This window comes from Ruditapes philippinarum, unplaced genomic scaffold (genome assembly GCF_026571515.1).
Source record: "Ruditapes philippinarum isolate M1 unplaced genomic scaffold, ASM2657151v2 ctg11213_1_1_1_1, whole genome shotgun sequence".
Taxonomy (NCBI): domain Eukaryota; kingdom Metazoa; phylum Mollusca; class Bivalvia; order Venerida; family Veneridae; genus Ruditapes; species Ruditapes philippinarum.
Genome location: NW_026857585.1, coordinates 1 through 16,744, shown reverse-complemented (window position 1 = coordinate 16,744; position 16,744 = coordinate 1). Strand labels below are relative to the sequence as shown.

The window sequence follows — 16,744 nt, the reverse complement described above, 5'->3', positions numbered from 1 at the left end:
AGAAACTTATAGCGAACAGCATGGATCCTGATCAGACTGCGCGGATGCGAAGGCTGGTCTGGATCCATGCTGGTCGCAAACCCATTTCGTTGGTTTTGTCGTGACACGGCTCATATGTTTGTCGACAACATGTATTTACAACATTATACACATGTACAAATGTATATATATATTTGACAATATCATAACAAGTAAAATATGCTATAAAGTGTGTCAATATGATAACAAATTGTGCTATATAGTTTACAATAAGTAATTTACTGTATAACTTTTGGCAGCAATCAGTTTGTGTAATACTAAATTATTAAATATTGTAAAAAAAAAACTGGTGAAATATAAATATACAGCCATTTTGAAAACAAAGTATTTTTGACTATATTCACAAAAACTTATTAACAATGGAACTAGCAGAAATAAGTAAGCTAGAATTTGTTATAGAAACCTACCTGGAAAATGTTAAATTTGTATAGTTCACACAAAATACAACTAATGTTTTATTCAAACCAGGATGATTGCAATGGAACTTTAAAAAAATCAAATTTTTCATTTGAATAAGATATTTCTATACCCAATTAGTTGGTTACAGTTGTTTTCAGAAAATGTAACTGACATAAAGTTTGGTTAGCTATTTAACAATGTTTTGCGCAAAACATTTATTTTGGCTTGTACAGTTTTAAGACCAATATTGGACTCCCCCTAGCAGTTTGTCCAATATAGTTTCTCAAGCTTTTGACAGTCCAATATATTCTGTATTGTACAAATTAATATTAAAACGTATAAATATACCCAATGCGATAATAACTAACCACTATTTGTAATAATAAAAAAAAACTGGAACATTAAGAAAAATGAGGTATAAGGTACAGAGTTTGAAAACAATTTTATCTCGTCTTCTAAAATATTACCCTGGAAATCAATTTACCCAATAATTTATTGTACTTTACCCTAGCTCAGTGATGAATATGTATCGTACGTCGATAAACAATGGACAACTTCTCATCAACAAATGACAACCTTTCATAAGCAATTGACCACTTTTTGGTCAGAGTAAAATGAAATTTTATTTATACTCATTCCAGGGGCAACGTAAATTTTATTAACAATTTTAATCATGTAACGACTCTGGTCTAATAGAAGAAAAAAATATTTCAAATTTTCAGCTTCATTTTGTTCATAATTCAGAAGTTTTTTGAATCTCTAACACCTTGCACATTCTCTAACACATTATGACTTTTAAGACTGGTCTATAACAGTACATATTGACCACATTGAAAGTCTATAAATTATATTAATGCATCACTGTTCAAGCTTTACAAAACCTAAATACAAATGAGTAGAAAAAACAACACATTTTAATATGTAGTAAGTAAATAATGGACACCTCAGATATAGGTATATATATGTACATAACTTTAAAAATAGTAACAATAACAACTTGTATAAGAATGGTATACACCCATAGACAACAATATACATGTACTATAATATATATACATGAAGAACTTTTTCATTTTGCTAGAAGTGTATTCTTATAAAGTCTGGATTCATGATACTTTTAATAACCGGTTTATTCTTGGAGGTTTAATTAAGGAGTTAACCATATTTTTGTACACTTAACACACCAATTGAAACTATAATAACGCTTCTTAAGTATACATCAAAGCCTAAAATTTGAAGTGGTAAGAATATAACATCTTCATCACATCTTTTATGTACTTTAAAGGAAACTAGTATCCATTTTATCTCGTCCAGATTGTGTTTTGCCTTTTAGTTCTTTTGTGTAATTTCAAATGTGATTTTTATCAAATTTTAATATCTAATAGAACTAACTCAATTTGTAACCAAAGTAGTAGTATTGTCCAATTACAGTTGATGTTAAAGTAGACGTAATGGACGTAACTGTGACGTGTTACGTTCGTGACGTCACATCAGTACTAATAACTATACATGTATATAACACAGGTAAGTTACTTGTAATATTTGATTACCAAATTGTTTTAAGTGACTGAATGTTATAGTTTTATACTATAGGACTTTTCTACATGCAAATTACAATGTAATTCTTTTAAAATTACATTCTTGACCACTTTTTAAAGATTAATAAACGATACGTTTTGTAAATATGTTGAATTTAGAGCATTTTTTCATAAAGAAAAATATGTGAATTGTTCATGTAAGGCACACATGTTTGATAATAAGATTATGTTTATTAAAATAATATTTGTACTTATATTTGTACTTTAAACCAAACTAGAAAAAAATGACATATTATTTATAGGTACAGATATTTGGTTTTTTTTTCTAGAATTGACTTGAAATTAGTCCAATTTTGGTAGAGATTGTAAAAAAAAGCGACTTTGTCACGATTTGTGCATAGGGCTAAATTCCTATAAACTTAACAATATTACAACATAACATATGGTATAGTTATATACGTTAAATATATATTATAATGTAACAAAAAATGTATGTACAGCACATCTGGCGGGTAGCACTCTCATCACGTGACAGTACTCTAAGCACGTGACAGTACTCTAATCACGTGAATAAAATGGCTACGACAATACTCGTTACTAATAAATGTTTGTGAATATCCTAGTTGGTCTATGTTGACTTAAAATGTTGCTTTAAATCACTATTGAACTAATATTAAACGTTTTAGCAAGTCTACCAACTCCAAACAGTTGAATTAGGTTAACGTGTCATGGAATAAGGGTAAAAGATACCAACAAGTTAATGTCAAATTAATATAAATCGGTGTTCCTTAGTTTCTTTTTGACGGATAGATCGTTTCCATTGGTCAGATATTAATCATTTTGATTAAGTTGCTGCAAAATCTATGGCCAAATTCGTAAGAAAAAACGTATTTCAAAATATCTTCAATTTTTGACAAGATTCCTTACTGATACACAACAGTTTCCCCTGTAATTGGCAGCACTTGGGGAAAATCGAATATTTGAATATTACAAGCCGAATAATCGAAATTTGATAAGCACAAGTTTCCACCTCTAATTTATGATGAACCTGTAATTTCTTTTTACTTTTATACATTTCAGATGATTTGATCATATGCATGTTTTATGTTTTAAATATCAGTAGATTCTAGTTTTAAGACAAGATCCCATTATGTAGATCATATAATCTGCTAGATAATGTAATCTTTGAAAAAATACAACACAATTACAAAGTATATAAACACTTCAACAATATCAATTTTAATTATTGCACTTATGAATCATTGTGTATTTGAGTCAAATTTCTCAAATAAACAACAACTGTTTCCATCTTTGCACAATCTTGTAACATTGTCTACATCAATTTGTTTATATTGTTCACACACTTCAGTATCTGTGAAAACTTTCCGTACTTTTTGGCATGCTTTTCATATTTTGGCATGCTGCGTTTAAATGCTTGCGGACTTCCGATTGGCTGTTGTAGCTACACGTGAACGCCTACTACGCCGCCATTGACTCTGACGTCATTATAAGCCGCGCCTTCGCAGTTTGCGACGCTGTCCAAATATGGAGTCAACAGGTAGTGGAAACGCTGCGGAAAATCAAAATAAATGTTTAACGTTTCCTTTTGAATATATAAAGTTTTAGTCTTTTATCCGCTAAAAGAATGATACCGTGTTGTCCTGAGAACAACCATGGACTTTAGTAAAAACATTCAGTGGAACAACGATTTGTAGTTGTGAAAAGACAAGTATCTGGTCATGAGCAGCTTTATTACCATCTACAGGGAGCTGATATTTGGCACTTCAGTTGATAATACAACTGTATTTTCTTTTGTTTAAATTTTATGATATGTGGAATGCATTTTCTTGTGTTGTAGATATACTTATGTACAATAAATTCTGATCATACATTCCCAAAACTATTTGCATGGCATGATAAATAGAACAGTTTCTCATGCAAACTGTTGCTGATTGGACCCTATGTTGAGGACTTACTTCGATGTAAAGATTTATACAATGTTTCAGTTTATTTTAATGATAATTTCAAATAAGCTCACCTCAGAAATGGAGCCTTTTGTTCGTAAGAACTGGTAGATTGCAAATCCTGGTATACATAGTATACTAGATAAGGCAATACACCAACCGATGAAGTTCGCCTGCCAGGGGTACGCATAGTCGTCATACTCTAGTGGAACGTAGTTTACCAAACCAAATATCATGATAAACTGAAATACAATATAGAATTCATTGTGATGATTTATGAAATGTAAAGTAAAATGATATCGTTGACCCAGTTGTGCTTGTTTCAAGCCGAACAAACACTGATTTATTGACGTAACTATTAATCTTCTATTGGTAGGTGAAGAAGGTAGCTCATCCTAAAGTTATTTCTGCAACGATCGGCCATCGTGGCAGTGTCATTGACTATGTAAAAGCTAGACGAAACGAACTCGGGTGTGGGCTTGAATATAACAGTCCTAGCAAGTTAATGAACTTATGAATTCTTGAACTATTTTCGCCGACGTGTTAATGAGCTTCATACACTGTGCTAAATTGACGTCATAATAGCGTGCAAAAACATTCTCATAAACTAACTTTATAGAAGATTAACCCGCAGTTAAGTTTCTTTCATGTTTAACCCGGAAACACTTAACCAGGTTCATTATGTTGACCAGTAAAGCGGTAGTTATCACGAAAATTATTCTTGTATAGCAAATACTAAATCAGTTTTATTTTAGTTTATCATGGTATATACGTTGTTCAACTAAAACTGTTATCAAAGACCCGTTTATTTAAACATAATATGAGCCGTGTCACGACAAAACTAACAAAGTGCGTTTGCGACCAGCATGGATCCAGACCAGCCTGCGCATCCGCGCAGTCTGATCAGGATCCATGCTGTTCGCTTACAAACCCTATAACAAGTAGAGAATCTGATAGCGAACAGCATGGATCCTGATCAGACTGCGCGGATACGCAGGCTGGTCTGGATCCATGCTGGTCGCAAAGCCATTATGTTGGTTTTGTCGTGACGCGGCTCATAAACTTCCTTAATAGAATCAATTAGTGACCACTTATCTGAACAAGCTTGAAGGCTTCATAAAAATAAAGCCAGTATAATAAGTTGGTTCACTTTACAAGAGGTTAATTGCAATTTCATTGTTAATTATTTCTTTGCATTGCCGTACACATTAAAATGGCGATTATCTTGCCAGGACGCGAATAGAAAGCTTGCTATCGACGAAATAACGGCAAGTAATTAATCTTTAGTTTGTTAAGGGAAAATCTGTAATCTTTGAAGCTTTAAAGGAAATTTGAGCAGTAATAAAACATTTGCAGGTCATGACTGTATTGAATCAAATAACAGAATTGAAACCAATACAGGCAGTTTATGAAATTGTCAAAGGCAGACTTTAAGAATAGGGAAAATGCTTGACAAAGTCTGTAGTAAAAATGCCCGAAATACAATCTCTAACATAAACACCAACGGAAATGTTGAAGAACGCTTGTGAAATGATTTGAGAAGAGTTTTTATAATAAGTTACTTCATCAATGACCACAAAAAGGCTATGAGTGGACGACACTATTGCGATACGACCATGTTCATTTTCACCAATTAAAACAAACAAACAAAATAACAATCACAGTACAAGACCTTACATGATCTCAAACATTGGACTATGATAAAGATAAAAAAATGGTGTTAAAATGTACAATGGACTTTGAATACACTTGGGGCTTTCAATGAAACGCAGCCCAGCAGAATTACTTTAAGAGAAAAATCCACAATCACATCATATAGGTTTTTAACAAAGTCACAATTATCCAATACAAACGTGCAGTATCATAAAATGCATATATACATGTATGAAAAAGAAGCTCATTGGCATACAGAAATTGCTTACCAATAAAAAGATGGGTGCGAGGTATTTCCAGGTGACTCTCCAGTAAATGCCGGGTCGAAATCCCACCATAGATTCAATATCATCAGAGAATCTCTCAACACCTGTTAATTACAATTATATGTGCTTGAATAACGCATTTTGATTCTATTGTGCATGTATCTGCCTTGACAATGAAGATTTTTTTTAACAATTTGGCTGTATGTGTTTAACAACTTTGTCGAGATGGTCTTTAAATATACTCATGTAAATGGTTCTGCTTGCATATGAACTTAATAAATTTTTCCATTGCAGGTATTCATTGTTTGGTCAAAATTTTGAAACGTATTATTTCACTATTTATTACAACCATTGTGACTGTGCAAATTTGGTACATTAGAAAGAAGTATTTTGTTTTGTTCATTTATAATGTAGAATCACAATTTTATATAAACATAAAGACATGTTACCATACGCCCAAGAAACTGCTAATGTTTCAAAGAAAACTGCAAACAAAATGGAATATCCGGCTGCGTACTTGTCCATTAACGTCACAACATAGGCTCCGCCCTAAAATATGAATTTACATATCTAATTAAATCTTTTAAAAATATTTTAGACACCAAAACATATTTTAATATTTTGCAATGTCTTATTCTTTCATACATAAACCCATTACATTTTACAGTTGACCTGTCTATTTCGAACTCGTTCGGACCAGAAGAAAAGTTCGAATTTAACATACTATAGGTTATTTTATGTTGTAAACAATGTTTTATGTAAATGTATTACTATGATATTTCTTTGTGTGATAGAACAAAATGGTCGTTTACGTTTGAAATTGTTCAATAGAATACTGGAATGCATGTTTTATATGATAGAAATAGATAAAGTTTGGATAAACATGTATATGCGTAAACTTGTAAATTATATTATTGAAATTACTGATTAATAACTAAGTCCTTGCTTATGACTTGATAGACCGTATGATTAAACCTTCGCCTGCTGGAAACACGTTATACCTCTGTGACCAGTGCAGACCAAGATCAACCGGTATCCGTACCGTCAACTTATGGTCTGCACTGGTACATATTTTCATTTTTTTCCTTAAATGATGAATGGTTTCGTCCAGTTTGAAAGATGGACAAGTTCTTTTAATATATTTAGCATGGTAAGGGGTAAGTTCATACTATATACCAGAAAGGATCGGTTAACAAACACAGATCTATGCATTTTATATTAAAGGTAAATCAAGATCAGAAAATGTAATGCTCTATTTAATCACTTCAGCTTTGCCTTAATGACATCTAAATTTCCTATCAATGACGAATATTGAAGGTACAACATTGTATATATACCAGAAATGATCAGTTTATATACACTGGTGCATTTTTATTTCAAAGGTAAAACAAGATAAGAAAATGTAATGCTCTATAAAATAATTTGATCTTTGCCTTAATAACATTGCATATTTCCATTCATTGGTGAATGTTGAAATATATACAAGCTATACCTGTGAAACAAAAGAAAGTCCGATGATGAAGTAAACCGCGAACAAAATTGCTACAAATATTTCTCTGTGCTTGCGAAGTATGGGGAACTCATCTGATAACGCAGTGATAATCGCTTCTGAACCTCCAAACTACAATGGTAAAATATTTAGATTTAAAAATGCATTGAATGCATTGAATTTATGTAAAATGATATTCTTCATCGACTTTTCAATTAATAATAGTCTGAACAAATTATGCTATAATTTATAGTGTATTAAACTATATATCTGCTTCCTGTAAATTACAGTTATTGTTTGAATTTTGAAAAGTGAACTTTCCAAATACTATGTTGGTATATTTTTTTAAGAGCGAATACCGCATGCACAACGCCATTGTAAATGGTTAAAACCCTCCTTAAAATAGCAGCATGATATTATGTTCCGGAACATTTTATTCCGTTTAAATAAATATTTATGGAAACAACACAATTTTATCGTTTATGAATTTTTTAAAAAATATATTTTATTGGATATAGCTATGTTTTATTTAAAGTATTTACATTACATTTTGACTGATTAAATGTCACTTAGCCAACAATTAATTATCAAAACAGCGGAAAATAAAGAATAAAGTAGGAGGGTTGTTCAAAAATAAATAAAACTGCAGCGATTGCAGCGATATGTTTTAATCAATTTCTATGATTTTACAAGTTGAATTTCTATGGACACGTGTTCTTCACTAGTGAAAAAAGCAACTAGTGAAAAAAACTGTAATATATCAGAGACTATATATATATATATTTATTTATTTTACAAAAACATACCGAACTGTCAAGTCCAAGTGTGAGTAACATCAAAAAGAAAATGATAGCCCAAAAAGTTGATCCGGGAAGTGTTGCTATAGCCATGGGGTACGCCTCAAACACCAGTCCTGGACCTGGGAAAACATTTAATCATATGTACAACTGTATTATTGAGATGTAATTATGAAACGGATGCAAAACGCACCGCTGAAGTAGAATTAGTAATCTATAAAATTGTATGGGTTTTTTTTTGTACTACACAAACCATTTGAAGACCCTTGACATAAAGATTTAATTTGAGGTCTGGATAAAAAATACCATGGCTGATGCATGCAAGAAGATTTCAACAAAAATGTCACATTAAAACAAAATGATGTTACATTGCCGATGACTTTTTTCGGCATTTTTGTGTCTTTGTTTGGTAGCATATTTTAGGTCTTTTACATTTAATCATTCACAGTTATAACAACCTGTCTTATCAGCCAGTATAATACCAGCAGCCGGACTGTCAATTTTGAATATATCATTTGAAATGTCATTATGAATCTAAATTTCTTCAACATTTTCCAATTCAAAGCAGGACAATTCCATTAGAAAAATATAGACGAATAAAGAATATACTAAGTATACGATACCTTCTGTGGCTACAGTTTCAATGCTGACCTTGGCCCTATCTGCCATGTAACCCAGGATCATAAAAATCACAAACCCGGAGAAGAAACTGGTGCAACAATTCACCATACTGGTAATCAAAGCATCTCTGTAAATATAAACAACACAAATGTTGTAACTGTAATATTTCGTTTCTTGTTAAAGAAGTGGTGTTATATTTCGTAGTTCGTAAAGAAAAGATGTAATATTTCGTATTTTGTAAAATAATTGTGTTTTATATTTTGGATTTCGTCAAGAAATGGTATTGTATTTTGTTAAGAAATAATTGTGTTATATTTTGTATTTTGTAAAGAAATGGTGTAATATTTCGTGTTTATATAGAAATGGTGTTATATTTCGGATATCGTAAAGAAATTGTGTGTGTTATGTTTCGTATTTTGTGAAGAAATGATGTAATATGTCGTATTTTGTAAAGATATGTTGTACATGTTTTTTGTAAATAAATGGCGTAATATTTCAGATTTCGAAAAGAAATGATGTTAGGCCTATATTTCGTATTTTGTAAAGATATGCTTTTATATTTCGTATCTCAAAAAGAAATTTTGTAATATTTCATATTTTATGAAGAAATGATGTTATATTTTGAACAGAATTTGAACTATTAGGTAACATTTCATGCTGTCTTGATATAAAAAGTTTTATATACTTGAAGGAGTCATGAAAATTATCCATATGACATGTTGCAATTTAACTTTTCAATATCTTTTTACAGCTCAAAGGTTGTACCAATATTTTTATTACAAATCCGAGAACTATCATAATTTATCATTTTTTCTTGCAATAAATTGTTGATTAATTTTTGCCCATCAAAATGATTAAAGAAAGTTTTGAGAAATAAAATGTTTGAAATAATAATAATTTCGATAAAAACTTCTTAATTTTTCAAAACATTCTCAAAAATATTATAATAAAACAATGACGATATTTGAACTTAGTATAACAAATGACATTTAGCATAACTGTGCTGTTACCTTACCTGTAAACGTTATTGTCTCTTTTGTTGTAACTAGCAAATGCGAGCAATACTCCAAAACCTGGCCCCAGGGAGAAGAAAACCTGTGTGCCTGCATCAATCCATACCTAAATATAAAGCCATAATAATGATAAGTTTTTATAGACGATGACACTGAAAATTATGATAATGATTATAAAAGCAATGCAAGTATTAAATTACTGTCTTGGCTATCTACTGTCTAGTTATTGTTTCTTATATATTGGAATGGCTAATGAAATAGTCAAATAACATAAAAATGCTCCGTAAAACGTTAATCATGTTACCAGGGCAATTGGCATTTTGCATATATAAGTGTTTTCATCTTCATTAATGATGAAATATGCAGCAAATATATACATATTTAAGCAAAATAAAAACAATATTATATTGATATGACCGATTATTATTACTTTATAGCTTTGTCTACTAACTTTCCGAACAACTCTGTCCTATGATGACTTTTAAGGGAATGCCTCGGTTGCCGTATGGTCCGTGACTGAAACTATGCCATTTCTGTTTTCAGTTACGGTTAGGGAACAAAAATCGTGCGTGACATTCAGTCATCTGAACTATTATATTTCAAAAGAATTTTTTGCAAGGATTAAATTATTCTACAGTGTAGTATGTATTTTTTTGTTTTAAATGGCAACCTTACCCCTGATGTGGCCAGTCTGGTCACGTTTGGTCGAAGGTAATATTTGAGGCCTTCACCTGCCCCAGGTAGAGTGGCCCCACGGATTAATAAAATAAACAATACGACATAGGGAAACAAAGCTGTAAACCATACAACCTGAAAAACATGAAATATTACGTTAAAATTGTTATTCAAAATACCTAACGTACAAACCTGACCAACCGTTCGTTTCAAATAGTTAAATCTATTTCTCGACAAGAAACAAACCTGTTTTTTTCCTGCATTAATATAAGAATGAAAAGAAAATGCTATGAAAATTGTGATTGTAAATCTATACAGTATAGATTGCTCATTGAAAAAAGAGGTTTTTGCTCTTTTATTTTGCTCTTCGAAGAAAAGTTGTTTAACTTCTTAACATATTATAAGATTGTTTCAAATATTGAACCTGTCGTATGAACGAGTATTTTTCATCAATTTTAAACAATTCATTATCATAAAACTTCTAATCTTTCATTTTTCCACTTGGACCACTATACTATTTAAAACTTATTTAAGTTTCGTGCAATTATGAATTGATAGAACAATATTTTTGTCAAAATAATTTATAAATACAACAGGCCAACTCTTGAAATAATCTAAAAGGTATTTGCAGGATGACGCCTACAGTTTTGGTGTTTGTTGCTAATACAAAAAGACGCAAATTTCTATGATATACAGCTGTTGAACTCAAATAAAAATATACTCTTAATATCACTGTATTACATTTAATTTGTGTAACATCTTTTATCAAAATGTCTGCTTAAATATTTGATAACAATTTACATCAAATTTACATAATTTACAAGTCTTTTAAATCATTTAGTGACGTGTGGGTAGAACGTGGCCGGGTGTTGTAAATAATTATCATATTTGTTAAGTCTAAATGAACTTTTGTTATGATTTGTTCACACATGAAATATGTAAAAATTCCATTCACTACTGTAGCGGCTATAGATTATTTATAACAATATTTCAAAAAGGTATCAATAATAGAAAAAGCTATTCATTACCATTGTTTTTCTTTCTTCATTAATTTTCGTTTTAAAATGATTAAAGTCGGGCAAATTTACATAAATATTGATCAGTATATCAGAAGTCAATAACATTCGCAATTAAGACCGGAAATGCCAGTTTCCTGTGATGGGAGAAGTTCTTTGACAGTTATCCAAATATTTACAATCGTCCCTTCAGCAGAATAAATGTTATGTAAAAGTTATTTTTGCAAGCGCAGCAGTTTATTAACCAGCGAAAACTTCCAATTTATTTATTAGAATAACATAATAAGCAATGTTGATAAGGATTTTTACTGAATAAACATTTAGCAAAGTTCAAAAATACGCGGCTAATTTAACTATTTATGCGTAGTCACGCGCCGAATTCCAATCAAGCTAATGGCTGCATCACACCGTACCGTAGTAAAATCGCAAAAACAGAGTCTTCGAGTTTGTCTACAAATACTGTCTAATAGTTCTGTAATGACTTTTGTCTGTCAAATATTTACTACAGTTACATTTGGACGACATATTTCAAACGAGACTAGACGCTCGCGAGCTCTCACATATCTGTCGTCTGCATATTAATAGAAATATAATTTGGAGGTTAAAATCAACGTGCCCTCGTTCGTTACGCAGCCTTATTTTATGCGACAAACTAATGGAATCAAGGGATATACGACGTAACCAAATATTTGCATTTCCTTGATCTATCAAGCTGATTTCTCTTTAATGTTCAAATGATGCTGAAAGCGTGATGACGTCACTCGATCAACTGATAAATTTCGCGCGTTCGCACTTAAAATAAGACGGTATTATTGCCCTAATTTACATTACATCAAGTATGGTTTTTAAGATTTTAACCCGTAAGCAATTTCAATCACGACAAAATTGGCCGATGTGTGTAGCTAGTAATGGGTTCTCCGTGTTTTCTATGAGTATATGATGGTAATAAAGCGGGAAAACTGAATACGGCAGACGAGATGGTGTGAACATGATGCTAATGTAGTTTGACATAACTCGGTTGAACGTAACAAATTTATGGTCACCGGGTGTACATTTTCGACAAATTACGCGAGTAGAAACATAGTGAAAATCAAAGAACTTTATTGCTTCTTTTTCATCTTTGAATATCTCAAATACATTATGTGAGGTTTTATTTTTGCACAATTATTGTTTGACTGAAATCCTGATGTTAATTTCAGAGTCTTTTTGATAAAAAAACGTTGTTTTTATTATGATGTGAAGTTAATCGAAATGAACGATAAAAATGAGAGAATAAATCCATCAGAAAATTCAAAGTTCAAAGACTTTTTCTTATCACGTGATCAAAACCATAGTTTTCACACAAAACCTGGGCACCAGTGAAGAAATCATACTAGTTGCAGGATGCTTTACAAATCACCTTTCCGCGAATAAGAAATTGAAAAATACCTTTCCGGAAGTATGGATCCCTTTCCAGAGACTGAAGTAGCAGATGAGATATACCCCCAGCAGACATAACATCAGCTGCCAGTTAATCTGACCAACAGCAAAAATACCGCCACTCTTGTGCAGCTGTAACATCCCGCGCCTACAAAAAACATAGTTCTACCATTATATTCAATTTAAATAAAAAAACAACAACAAGAGTTTCATATAATGGTTAGGGGATTAATCTATGCACTGTTAATCAGCATGTTCCTTTTTTTTTGCCAAAACGTACGTGACATACGATTCATTTCTATATCAAATATGTAGAAAAGTGTGGGATTAATAATGAATAATGCATCTTCCTAGCAAGGAATTGTACATTATGTATGCCATATATTGATAACTACAAAATCAGACAAAAACGTTTGCAAAATTAATAAAGCTAAAATAACTATTGACATGTGACTTTACTATTTTAACAAAAAAAGGCGTATGTAGCAAATCAATTTAACATAAGTGGCTCTCTTTTCGTTGCCGTTTCAGAACCACATTCGTCGTTATTTAAACTATTTTAATTCACTTAACAAGGGTTTTTAGCTTTTGGGGAAAAACACTGCAATATAGCATGTACACAAACGTTTTGCCTGTCATAAAAGACTATTTATAAAAATAAAAAGTCAACTGGGAGTCAAATAACATTTTGTTTTTTTAAGTGAAGGTTAAAATATACTTATATTATATATCTTAACTCTTTTAACTAATTAATTTAGTAATGTGCAAAAAACGAACAAATTTCAAAAATGAAGTTCCCCAAAGAAAGCTATATAAATGACTTTATAAGTTATTTCGGCTATGCATGAGCTGTTCGGGTGAATACAACGCAAGGTCGCCCTTTGTCCCTTGCCCTGCCTATTTCAGCATATGAATTTTGGAACTTTCATTATTTTTGAATCTGGTTGACAGAGATTTTTATTGGCAGAAATTGTTATGTCTAATTTAATCTGACACATTTTCCCTTCATATAACGTAACAAAAAGCAAAGATGAAACAACAACATTTTTTAAATATGGTGACCGAAGTTTTATTGGCAGAATTTGTTAACTTAAATTGTTCGAATTTAATCTCACACATTTTTCCATCATATAACGTAACAAAAGCAAAGAATATTTTTATACGGGCAATAAATATATACAAATTAACAGGTATATAACTAATGCACGTAATAGGTGTAATTGCATCATAATGATTAATTATAAATATCTCGAAATCAAGTGATCCCTCGGAAGCATTAAAGACAGCAAAATTGAAGACTCGGTTTGATTGATTGACCCTAGCACCGGCTTGAACGGTACTTAATTTTCAACTCAATAAACCCAAAGGACCAGAAAAATATAACCTCACTGAAGTGAAGTAAATCTTAGTGTATATAAACGCAGTTAATTAGAAACAAAAAGGTTCAAGATGAAAACAAACGTGTACAAACTCATTTGTTGAAATTATCGTCTGCATGCAAATATTACAGAGGAAGTGCCATAAAATTTGAATATTTTTTTCATTTTCAAAATTGATCCGTCTCGTGCATACAGATTGGTGCATATTTTGTTACAAAAGGGGGAGGAATGCTTAAATTAAACAAATACGCGGTAAACACACAGAGTAGATGTGGTACAACATTTATTTCATAGTGAGAAGAAAAAAACACACAAAAACATAGATTAATTTATAATTCTTTGACCCCTATTACGCTTCTATCTTAAATGATCTGCTTTTTTGTATACATAACAATGCATTATAAGGAGGAAAATGGGAAAAAGCCCCAATTATTCACTGTTTGAATAGTGAACAGTTCAGACCATAATGAATTCAATATTCAATTAAATATTTAGATTTGTTGCATTAAACATGATAAAGATTTTTAATTTTTAAGTCAAATAATACAGATATATGTATACGGATTACAGTTTATCGTTTAACATTCAAGATGAAGAATTTTCTGAAGAGTATTAAATGAATTAAAAGGTTATATAGTCTCTAAACAAATTAGCATAATATTAATGTTGAATAATGGTTTAAGAGAATGTGAAATGTTTTTAAACTGAAGAAAGTAGCGGTAAATTTGTCAAAAAAGTAGCGAAATGTAAACAAAATAGTATTTTCGAAAATACAAAATACTTATTCACTATAACTGTACCTATTGCAAAAAAGCAACAAATGAAAATGATGGTTCAGGTAATTGGCCGATCAGAAACGTTTTGGATACTGCAAAAGTACACTAAAATTAAAGGCATTTGAGAAATGACAATAAAGCATATTTGAGGCACAATGGTCTTTAAATGGGATCAAAATTAGTAAAATCATGCTCAACTGAATATGTTGAATAAATTTAAAAACCATGTGTTATATTGACATAAATAACTTACTCAAAATATTCGTGCGCAGGAGACACTCTTTGCAAAGATTGGTTACCGGAAGTACTGTTTGTATCACTACTATTTACTTCGGGAGGGTCCATTATTCCCTCAAAACATAATGGAGTGTTCCAATTATTGTCACATTTTTCCCATGGGAGATTACCCGTGAATGAAGCAAAGAAAAAATGTAACGCCCACGCGATAACAACATTGTAGAAAAAGTCTGTATAAAATGCAATTAATACCACTGCCCATCCTATTCCTGAAAGAAGAAAGAAAACATACTTTATTTAAGCAAAGACAACTCTTTGAAGAAATTAACTTATATAATAATAAAAGTAAGTATCAGGTCAGTAGGTCTCTGATAAAAATGAGATTGCACATTTGACTTACTAGATTATATATAAAACATCAAAACAAAGCTCTAAATATATGCCCCTTGTAGCTGAAGGTTTGCCCTGTGTGATACGAGTATGCGGCGACTAAATGGTTCCAAAATAACTGGAGTATATGCATCTCTTAGCTCCAGCAGGTGAGGTGGTTTTGACCACTGGTGTTGAATTTGTAACACCCGAGATGAGCTCAAATCATCTTTCTTTTTTTTCGGCACTGTGTTAGTGCGCCGTAAAACCGAGATAACAAACAAACCAAATTAACTATTTTAAGTCTCAAAATATACCAGTTATCGACATATAACTTAAAATGTGGAGTAAATAACGAAAATCGAAAAGCATCTTTACGTTCCCTATCTAGCATATAATAAGACCGATATAAAATGTATTCTCATTTAAAGTTTATTCTATTAGTATGATACTCTTTGAACAAAACACATTTGTCATCAGAATTTAGACATACAAATGATAGTAGATTCAAACACGTGTACAACAGGCGAGTTCGTTTTGATGTGATGATCGTGAATATTTCACTATTCACCAAGAGATACTTTCAAATGAAATAGATTGTATTAAGCTGTTTTATATACCTTTGAATAATGGACACACTCTACCCCAACATGTGATGGCCCCTGTTCTGTAAAATTGTCCAAGCGCAAGTTCCATGTAAAATAAGGGTATACCGCCAAATATCAACATCAAACCATACGGTATCAAGAAGGCACCTAAATAAATAACATAAAAAGTTATCACTGAAATCATAGTCCAGTTAAAGATTTAGTTTTAGTGATGTTGGAAAAAGCAATTTAACAATGACAGTTTTGGAAATCAAAAATGGACACTTTTAATAAAAGCTTTTATGAGTTACAGTAATAACGTACATGTTAAATATGACAAATTGAGCTTGTGCAATTATTAAGTGTTTGACTATGCTCTATGTTGTTGATTGCTTTATTTGAAATTTTCTGACATCTGCATAACCGAAATATTACAATGAATATGCCCAAAACACAGTCAAGACTGCTATACAAAAGAAACGAAGTAAATGGTGGAAAATCTAAAAA

At 31.3% G+C, this 16,744-nt stretch overlaps 1 protein-coding gene across 1 annotated transcript; it reads right to left on the bottom strand.

Annotated features, from left to right (window-relative positions):
* Positions 1-2,894: 2,894 nt before the first annotated feature.
* LOC132750248 (sodium-dependent dopamine transporter-like) lies at positions 2,895-16,405 on the bottom strand (the record flags this gene model as incomplete). The annotated part of the gene is given in 12 exon segments (XM_060740190.1): positions 2,895-3,546; positions 4,015-4,182; positions 5,863-5,963; positions 6,309-6,408; positions 7,352-7,480; positions 8,155-8,267; positions 8,769-8,893; positions 9,782-9,885; positions 10,455-10,589; positions 12,899-13,037; positions 15,298-15,550; positions 16,271-16,405. Coding segments are annotated over 12 exon segments (1,610 nt in total), but the record flags the coding sequence as incomplete, so codon positions are not given.
* Positions 16,406-16,744: the final 339 nt, after the last annotated feature.